Genomic DNA, 8,874 nt, shown 5'->3' on the forward strand with positions numbered 1-8,874 from the left:
GCGATGTATTATTTATCCCAAAAAATATTTTTAGATAATGAAATAAAAAAATACGTATTTATTTTTTAAAAAGAAGTCATAAAAATGAGGAGCATTTATATAAAGATAGGACTACCCATGTTCACAACATTTTTTTTATGAATGCTCCTGATAAAAAAATCCATTGTCCTATTAAAATTTCAAATAAAAAATTTAATTTATTACATTTATTTTATTTTCAAAATTTATGTCAAAATTTTCTGCACTAATTATTTAGTCCCATTAGTTTTATAAAATACACATACTGTGCACTCAAATAAAATTTTCAATTGTTTTTGAAGCTTATATTTAAACCTAAAGCATCAAGGGTAAAAATGACATTTACAACCAAACGTAACAGTGAAATGATGGAAAATGTAACGGTGGGGGCATACAAGGAATCAAATTGAAATTTCAGGGGTATAGAAGGGATCGGGTAAATTTTAGGGGTATGAAAGAAATTGAGTGTGTTTTCAGGGGTAAAAAGTGAATTTACTCTAGTTGGAAAGGTTAAAGCGTACAGATCGCTACGTAAGGAATGTATAACGAACCACTTTAACCAAGGCGTACATATGATCATTGGATCCGGCTCTTCAGCCAGACAGCCTCTCCTTGCCGTTGATCCACACACACAAAAAAAAATATTACTATATTATAAACTAGTAGTACTCCTACTAAATTAATTAAGGAAAGAAATACATAAATCAAATATCGCACAGATCGCACCATATAAAGCTACGGGCACCAAACCCATCCCTACCCGAGAAGCCCCTCGCCTCCGGCCGCCTCCCGCAATGGCGACTCGCCGCCGCTCCTTCCCGCTCGTCCCGCTCGTCCTCTTCCTCCTGGCCGCCGCCGCGTACGGACGCCTCATCTCCGACGGCTCGCCGGCCTCGGCGTCCGCCACCTCCCTCCTCTCCAACCCCGTGTCAGCCGTGATACGCCTCACCACCTCCAACTCCGCCTCCGCCTCCTCGCCGCCGGCCGCCGCCCCGGAGGAGAAGTGCGAGCAGTCGTACGGGTTCCTCCCCTGCACCACCACCGTGCTCGGGAACCTGTTCCTGGTGCTCGCGTATGGGTTCCTCATGTACAAGGCGGCCACCTTCCTGTCGGCCGGCAGTGAGCTGCTGCTCGAGATCATGGGGCCCGGCCTCGTCGGCGGCCTCCTCCTCCCCATCCTCGGCGCCCTCCCCGACGCGCTCCTCGTCCTCGGTGAGCTCGTATTTCGGTTTGCTTCCTTCGTTAGCCTCTTCTGTTCTTTGATGAACCGACAAGTATTCGATCGGTTGCCTACTCTCTGGTTGAGGTTTAGGACTTATTCAGGCTTTCTTCTCACTCACTCTAGCAGTAAGACTTTTGGATTTTATAGTGAAACTTTTTGAATTTTTTAACATTCGAGGATGCAAAGTTTTTCTTGGAATTAGCACTGGTAAAATCTTGCGTGTTTATGAAGGGTAAAAAAGTAACTCATATCCGTAATTTAGAGATTTGTCTGTTCTTGGTTTGCTTCAGATCTAAAGTTTCTGTTAGTCTTGTGACTGAACCAGAGTATGTTCTACTATTTCAAAAGAAAAGAAAAACAGAGTATAAGCTCTAGCAAAGTATATATGCCTTTTGATTAACCTCCTGCTTATTCGAGGAATTAGTTCTACTGAGCTCTGCTTTTTCTCTGAAATGTGTCAGATAAGCTAGCATGATAAAGTTCCACCAGTGCTTGTCCTGTCATTTTGACCTTTCCCCTTTTCTGTTTACTTTTCATTATTACGTTCTTGCATAATTGACCCTTTTTGTATGGAATATTTCTTTGTGCGTTGCACCTATCTGATTAGTGGATGTGATCAAGTGATCGACTTGCTTTGATATGCACTTTTACTGTGTTGCATTATCTTGTACTATTCTTGTACGTAGCAAATACGATGGTTTGTCCTCAGAGGAAATTAATAGGGCATAGATTTGATATTTTACTCATAGAATTTTACATCCAAAGTTCCAAATTATATATTTGTAAAATTGTATGCAACCAAATTATTGTAGTTTAACTGAACACATTGAAAGGCAACATGTTGTGCAACTGGATAGAGTGGTTGGACCGTTGGAGTTTAGCTTTCCAGAAATTATGCTTTTTCGGTTCCGTCTTCCTTTCAAGACCGTTGCCGATCTTGTCACGTGAAAATAGCAGATCATACTAATCACATGCTTGAACTATCACGGTAAACATTTGTGACGTAGTAGTACTGAAGTACTCCTTCCGTTGTACAATAAGTTCATTTTTGGCTCCTCCCGTCTATCCCAATATAAATTTATCTTTAAAAAATCATTGCATCGGAGTTTGTAAAAATAGGAAATAAATGTAAGTAGATAAAGTAGGTAATAATTATGTTTTTTTTTTTTGAGAAAACCGACGGCAGGAGCTCTGCCGGAATTTGATTTGAGAAAAGAAAAACCGTGCAATGCAGACCAGAGCGAGCAAAAAAATAAAATAGTACAAGTAATAATTATGTTGGGATTTGATATAGTGGGAGTATCCTAGTCTTTTTTATTTTGTGTTGGTACATGTGGGATGAGTGAAAAATAAACTTATTTTGCGACATAGGAAATAGTGATTAACGTTTTTTTTAACTACTCTCTAAGATTCATAAACTTTTATAAGAGGAAACCCTCTTCGTTAAATCCTTTCGTGTGCCATAAAGATTCTAATTCTCCATAGATAATAGGCAATATTGCTCTAATATTAGTGAAATTTGTAGCTATCTGCTCATTTTCAGGTACTCATTCATTAAAAAGAACACAATACTGATTTGGCTACACTTTACTATGATAGCATGGCTGCACATGGTTCATTGATCGCAATGAGATCTGAAATGAAATATGTATTCTACCGATGTAGGACTTGCCTATAGACTTAAATGTGGATGCTGGTACACCTTTTTTATATGATAATGCTACATTTGATCAACTCATTATTCTAGAAATTTTGCTCTATTAGTATTTGTTTTCCACCTTACCAGTCTTACCTAGGGCGGAGACAGGCGTGTGTCCTTCCCCATGGATTCTAATTTCACACTAAATTTACTGTAGCTTTGGCATACTTTGAAAAAACTAGCACTGTTGGCCCTCTTCAACCATTTTTTTTAGCGTTTCTGGCTCTGCCACTCTTAAGTCTAAACATCAATGTTCTTCTGTGCCATTAATAAAAAGAATATTTACTCCTATAAAAACCAGTTCTCTGATTTTGACCACCGATCTTGTATTATGGTATGATGCAGATTTTGACATTTTGCATATCCATATTGCTCAAAACAGATTTCTCCTGGTACATATGCTACAATCATGAAGCTACTCACCTTTTACTGCTCTGAATATCCAACTATATCCAATTAGAGTTCTGATCTCTTTGTTCTGTCACATTAACAGTGTCTGGTCTGTCCGGGAGTAGAGAGACCGCACAAAGTCAGGTCCTGATTGGAATGGGGTTGCTTGCTGGTTCGACCGTCTTTCTTCTCACCGTTCTATGGGGAACCTGTGTTGTTGTTGGCAAGTGTGACATTGGTCCAAATGGCGTTGCAGTTGATTTACAGAACAACAAGGGCTTCAGCTTGACTGGTAAATTGCCTTCTTGTATTTAACATTGTTATTAATGTAGTCTTTCTGATAATTGTTGATCCTGTTACATCTAAATCCTAAAGTAGAATGGAGTTTAAGTTACAAACACTGATCTTTGTCTGCTTCTTTGTAAGGATGCATTCAATTTGGAGGTTCTGGTTAACATGTTAAAAACCACAAGCCACTATGTTAACCTTACCTTTACACTGCTTTGACCTACTGGTTCTGTATATATTGAATGTAAGATGCACAAATTTTCTTTTGCAGGCACTGGTATTTCAACTGATGTCCAAACCAGCTATGCAGCTCGGATCATGGGGATTTCTGTTATTCCCTTTATCATTGCTCAATTCCCCAAAATGTTGAAGACCCACCACGGACAGCGCCTAGCTGTCTTGCTGGCACTTATCGTATCATTCTCGCTTGTGCTCGCCTATTGCCTTTATCAGGTAAGCACAATTATGTTTAAGGACACTTGAGCCTCCTGAAACGATGGCATAGGTTGGAAACTCTTGTCTCTAGATTTTGACTGTTAGGTTCTGCATTTTGCATCAGGTTTTCCAGCCATGGATTCAGAAGAGGAAGCTTGCATACGCAAAACACAAGCATGTGATCTCCGGAATCCTCAGGCATGCCCAAATGGAAGCGCTCGGGCGGCTGCTTAATGAGGATGGCACAGCCAATGAAGATGTCATAAAAAAGTGGGTGCTTAGACATTTTGATTCTCTTGATATGCCAACAGAAAGCTCGTGAACTTGACATGAACCTTGTATATCCTCACACGCAGGTTGTTCCACAAGATTGACATGGATGAGAGCCAAACCCTGTCCCGTGCTGAGCTTCATGCACTTATCATTGGTATCAACTTTGAGGAGGTTGACTTTGACAAGAATGACGCTGTTGACAAGATAATGGATGACTTTGACACGTCAGGCAATGATATCGTCGAGGAGGCAGAGTTTGTCTCGGGGATGAAGAGATGGCTTAACGAGGCCAAGCGCAGCGTCCCTACCAGTGGTGCCTATTCCAATAAGTTCATCACTGATTACCATGCGGTATATATTTTCCTTCCTCTAGTGCTTTAGTTTCTGAAAATCTATATCAAGTAGCATAACTTAGACAGGCGATACACGAAAAGATTCAGATATAGGAATGTGACTCAGACGTCTAGAGATTTAAGTGCTGAAAAAATGTCTGAATTCTGCAGAGAACAAGGCAGGAACACGACCTTCTGGTGGACAGATCTGACGAGACAGTTGAGAGCGTTGAGAACCCTGGCTGGTGCATCACCAAAGCCGTGGGACTCCTGCTTCTCGGCAGTGCCATTGCTGCTGCATTCGCAGACCCGCTTGTTGATGCTGTCCACAACTTCTCCAACGCCTCGCACATCCCATCCTTCTTCATTTCGTTCATCGCCCTCCCGCTGGCGACCAACTCCAGCGAGGCTGTGTCTGCCATCATCTTCGCTAGCAGGAAGAAGCTACGGACCAGTTCCCTTACTTTCTCTGAGGTACATTATAGAAGCAGTTATTCTTCCTAAACCGTTTCTAGTTTCTAAATCTACACAAAAATGTTACTGATTCTAAGCGTTTGATTCTTTGTTTGCAGGTATATGGTGGTGTGACCATGAACAACACGCTGTGCTTGGGCGTGTTCTTGGCGCTCATCTACATCAGGAACCTGACATGGGACTTCTCATCGGAGGTGCTCATCATACTGCTCGTCTGTGTCATCATGGGACTCTTCACAAGCTTCAGAACCACATTCCCGCTCTGGACCTGTCTGGTGGCGTACATGCTTTACCCGCTTTCGCTCGTTGTCGTCTACATCCTCGACTTCGTCTTTGGCTGGTCATAAGCAAATGCTTCTGAACTTCTGCTTCATAAGCTAATGCATCTGAACTCCTGTTTTTGACGGTTACTTTTTCTTCGGTTTGATCTTGTAAATTTATCTCCCTGTAATTTATCTGTCTGCACTTCACGCTGTGCATTGTAACTTGTGCCTATCCTAAGGTTCCCATTTGTTCTAGTTTATCCTGATCTTGAACAGAGATGAGCACAATATATAAATTGAGAGTTGCCTGAAAGTAACCAAGCAAGCTTATTTCTGTAATTGGCGTCCTTGACAGTTTTAGAATTCTGCTAAGACTTTACCCTTTATGTGAACAAAAATCAACTTGCAATGCAACCGTAGATTACATCTTACATCTACACAAACCCTTTTGAATTTCTAATTGGCACACACATCATCTATGTCTGAAAATGTTCAGTTTTCTACTGTGCCTTGTGCTAGATCTGTGAAAAAACAGACCCCACAGATTAGCTGTATTGCCCATCCAGCACATGCTCTCTCATTTCCTTGTTGAAACTGTTGCTGCATCAACACCACATGATGTATTCATCTGACACCCTTTTCTGTTGAGTTTCTACTACATTTGGCGCGATCTTATCTGGACCCATGTGTGTAATATAAATGCTTCATGTTTCCATTATGGACACTCTTTTGCTTTGCTAGAAATGAACTGGGGACAGAGTAAACCATCAGCAGATGATTATTGGGAGGGAAAACATCTTCTAGAAGCAACTGATTATACATCTGGTCTTACTGACTAAACAAGTTTCTACTTTTTTTCACACAACAGGGTAATTGGGTAAACCTCATTGCAGTTTTTTTTTTTCAGAAAGCAACAGGACAAGTTCAGTTCAGCAATTTCCTAGCTTCAGTTCTAAGTCGACGCCTTCAGACACATCGGTCTTGCACTCGCTCAAGGTCCTTTCGCAACGAACCGGACCGACTGGAAGGAAGCTGTAGAATGGCTGCGACGACGATGATGAAATGTTGCTTCCCTGAAGTTCACATTCATCATCAGTTAGTCCACCACAATTTCACAGCCAAGTCACACATTACTGGTTTCAGAATATGGTAGAGCATATCATTCACTTGCCTGAGATGCCATGGCACTGAAGTCGTTGTATGATGGCACCACATGAGGCTGCTTGATGAGGTGTGGAGGCTGTGAGCTCAAGGTGAGGAAGGCAGGGTCTCTGGCACGGCCGTTCTCCTTGCTGCTTTTGCAGTGAGCAAAGTCAGATGTCCAGTCTGAATAATTTGCATTGGCACTGCACATCACAGATCAAAAGTAAAATCAAATTATCCGTGAGAATCCAATTCGAAAAGAGAAAAGAATGCACCCGAATGTGCTACTCTTTTTTTCAAGGAAAACAAGGTATTCAAGTTCATTCGTTTGGTCTTTGCCTTTTGCTACTATGTTGTTGGGACACAGAAAACTCATGTTCAGAAAAAAAAAAGGCAGAGAAAACCTAGTAAGATTTAACAAAAACGGTGAAATACTTTGCAGTGATGCAAATGAAATAACTAGTTCAGCTCCAGCAGAGCAAGAGAAAACCGAGTAAAGATTCACTTTTTTTAATGAATGATTGTACTTCTGAAAGAAAAACAGAATCTTTGTTTCGAAGATACAAAGCACAGAATCAATCAACAAGTTAATTAGCATTGCAAATCTACCTGAAATAATTTGTTGCTCTGAACTCGTATCTGCTCAGGTCAGGACCAACATCGGCCAACCCTGCCAGCTCGCCGGTGGTCGTCGTCCTCGCCGAGAAAGGCGCCACCAGAGGAGGAGCTCTGCTCGTCGTCGTCCTGAAGGCGGCCATGCCCTCGAACATGAAAGGCCATGACCTGTCCACGCCGCCCGTCTCCTGCAAAACCTCTAACCAAGCTCACATTTAGCGACCATCACAGACGCAATCACTCGGCACGCGGCGAGGCTTGAGACGTACCCTCTCCTCCTCCGCCGCCGCGGCGCTGCTCCTGCTGCCGCTGCTGCTGTACATTTGGTTTGAAGGGGGCTCCGTTGGGTGGCGCGCCGACGCCGTCAGCGACAGGCCCGTGCTCACCTGATCAGCCAAAGAGATTTGAGCGGGTTTGAGACCAGACCACGCCGGCGGGTGCGCGCCGCGCCGCGACACGGAGAGGTTTGAGAAAGACACGTACCATCGGGGATGGAGGCTGTGGGCACAGGCTCCTCTTGTACGGGTGTTTGATGGGATCCACTGGGCTCCAGAGCGCCGCCGGGAAGCCACCGTCCGCGGCGGACCTCGACTGCAGGGCGCTCAACGCGAGCGACGGCGGCGGCGGAGGAGGGAGGTGGCCGAGGACGCCATCACCGCCGCCGAGCGCGCCGTGGGAGGACAACGCGGCGCCACCCTCCATCTTCTTCTGCTCCTCGATCCGGAGCTTCTCCAGCTGCGCCACGCCGAGGCCGCGCTGGGGCACCTTCTTGGGCTTGTTCTTCCTCGACGCCCGCGCCACGCCGGTGCCAGCCACACCGCCGCCGTACTTCGCCAGCTGGTGCTGATGCTGCTGCTGCAGGTGGTTACTCCCGCCGTGCTCCTGCACCATCTTTCTCTCTCCCTCCGTCCGCACCAAGATCAATCAACCGCGCATCGATCAGAAAGGCGTTTCTTGATCACAGTTCAAGCCGTGACAAGGATCGCAGACGATCGATCGATGGAGGCGTGGTTCTCGGAGGAACACAAGAGGAGTTGAGCCGCATGCAAGCACGGATGTGGCAGGCTACCGAATCGATGGAGGAGGGGGTATATATATAGGGCGAAGAGTGTGGGAGCGAGCGGTGAGTGGTGGCAGGAGCGGGAGACTCGGGGAGCAGGAGGAGATCCAGATAGATAGAGAGATCGTCGTCGTCGAAGGAATCTTGTTCCTTTCGCCCGGCTGATTTGCCGCCCAAACCCTCGCTCCACTTTGCTCCCTATTCTCTCGATCGAATCACGCGCCTCCCTTCTCTCCCTCTCCTCTCTTGTCCAAGGTTGTAGGAGAAAATGGGGCCGAAATGTCAGGGGCAAGGCTCCCTCTCATCCGATCTCACACCGAGGCTGTGAGAGAGTTCAGAGTGAAGCCACCTAAGCCCCCGTGATAATTGGACTCAGTTGTTTTTTTTTTTTTTTGGAAACTGTCAGTTTGCGGTTTGGGGATTTTTTAAAAAGGTAAATTTCACAAAGTTTTGTAAATATTTTATGGGACTATCTTAAAAAAATACCGTAAGTTTTTTTATGGAAAAAATTTAAATTGTAATATAATTTTACCGTAATTATACTACAATTAACTATAAGTATTAAAAAGTCAATCTCATGATATGCCGTCTCAATTTTTCGGAGGCACTCGTAAGGGTAGGATGTATGTTCATATGGGTGAGTGTGCGCGCGTTATGAGCGT

The 8,874-nt window shown here is 44.1% G+C and overlaps 2 protein-coding genes across 3 annotated transcripts; one reads left to right on the forward strand and one right to left on the reverse strand.

Moving 5' to 3' along the window:
* Nucleotides 1-768: 768 nt before the first annotated feature.
* LOC127782572 (sodium/calcium exchanger NCL1) lies at nucleotides 769-5,649 on the forward strand. The gene is made up of 7 exons (XM_052309835.1): nucleotides 769-1,230; nucleotides 3,433-3,621; nucleotides 3,889-4,070; nucleotides 4,177-4,322; nucleotides 4,409-4,676; nucleotides 4,829-5,131; nucleotides 5,230-5,649. Exons 1-7 carry the CDS (start codon nucleotides 813-815, stop codon nucleotides 5,476-5,478), a joined length of 1,755 nt encoding a protein of 584 aa, XP_052165795.1. The 5' UTR covers nucleotides 769-812; the 3' UTR covers nucleotides 5,479-5,649.
* Nucleotides 5,650-5,732: 83 nt separating this feature from the next.
* On the reverse strand, nucleotides 5,733-8,427 carry LOC127782579 (protein SPEAR2-like). Of its 2 annotated transcripts, none has more exons than XM_052309849.1 (5): nucleotides 7,636-8,423; nucleotides 7,422-7,538; nucleotides 7,147-7,340; nucleotides 6,571-6,740; nucleotides 5,733-6,472 (listed from the first exon to the last, which is right to left on the reverse strand). In XM_052309849.1, the coding sequence occupies exons 1-5, from the start codon at nucleotides 8,041-8,043 to the stop codon at nucleotides 6,324-6,326; spliced, it is 1,038 nt and encodes a 345-aa protein (XP_052165809.1). In that variant the 5' UTR covers nucleotides 8,044-8,423; the 3' UTR covers nucleotides 5,733-6,323. The 2 variants fall into 2 exon arrangements, with proteins under 2 accessions (XP_052165809.1, XP_052165816.1); XM_052309856.1 differs by having other exon boundaries at nucleotides 5,819-6,472; nucleotides 6,571-6,686; nucleotides 7,636-8,427.
* Between the last annotated feature and the right edge of the window lie 447 nt (nucleotides 8,428-8,874).

Source organism: Oryza glaberrima, chromosome 1 (genome assembly GCF_000147395.1).
Source record: "Oryza glaberrima chromosome 1, OglaRS2, whole genome shotgun sequence".
Taxonomy (NCBI): domain Eukaryota; kingdom Viridiplantae; phylum Streptophyta; class Magnoliopsida; order Poales; family Poaceae; genus Oryza; species Oryza glaberrima.

Excerpts from the sequence above, each read along its gene's own strand:
- LOC127782572 (XM_052309835.1), top strand. The coding sequence starts at position 813 with ATGGCGACTCGCCGCCGCTCCTTCCCGCTCGTCCCGCTCGTCCTCTTC. Across the intron at positions 4,323-4,408 it reads AATGAAGATGTCATAAAAAA|GTTGTTCCACAAGATTGACA; the intron begins GTGGGTGCTTAG and ends CCTCACACGCAG. Across the intron at positions 4,677-4,828 it reads TCATCACTGATTACCATGCG|AGAACAAGGCAGGAACACGA; the intron begins GTATATATTTTC and ends TGAATTCTGCAG.
- LOC127782579 (XM_052309849.1), bottom strand. The coding sequence starts at position 8,043 with ATGGTGCAGGAGCACGGCGGGAGTAACCACCTGCAGCAGCAGCATCAG. Across the intron at positions 7,341-7,421 it reads CGGCGGCGGAGGAGGAGAGG|GAGACGGGCGGCGTGGACAG; the intron begins GTACGTCTCAAG and ends GAGGTTTTGCAG. Across the intron at positions 6,473-6,570 it reads CGACTTCAGTGCCATGGCAT|TTCAGGGAAGCAACATTTCA; the intron begins CTCAGGCAAGTG and ends ATGAATGTGAAC.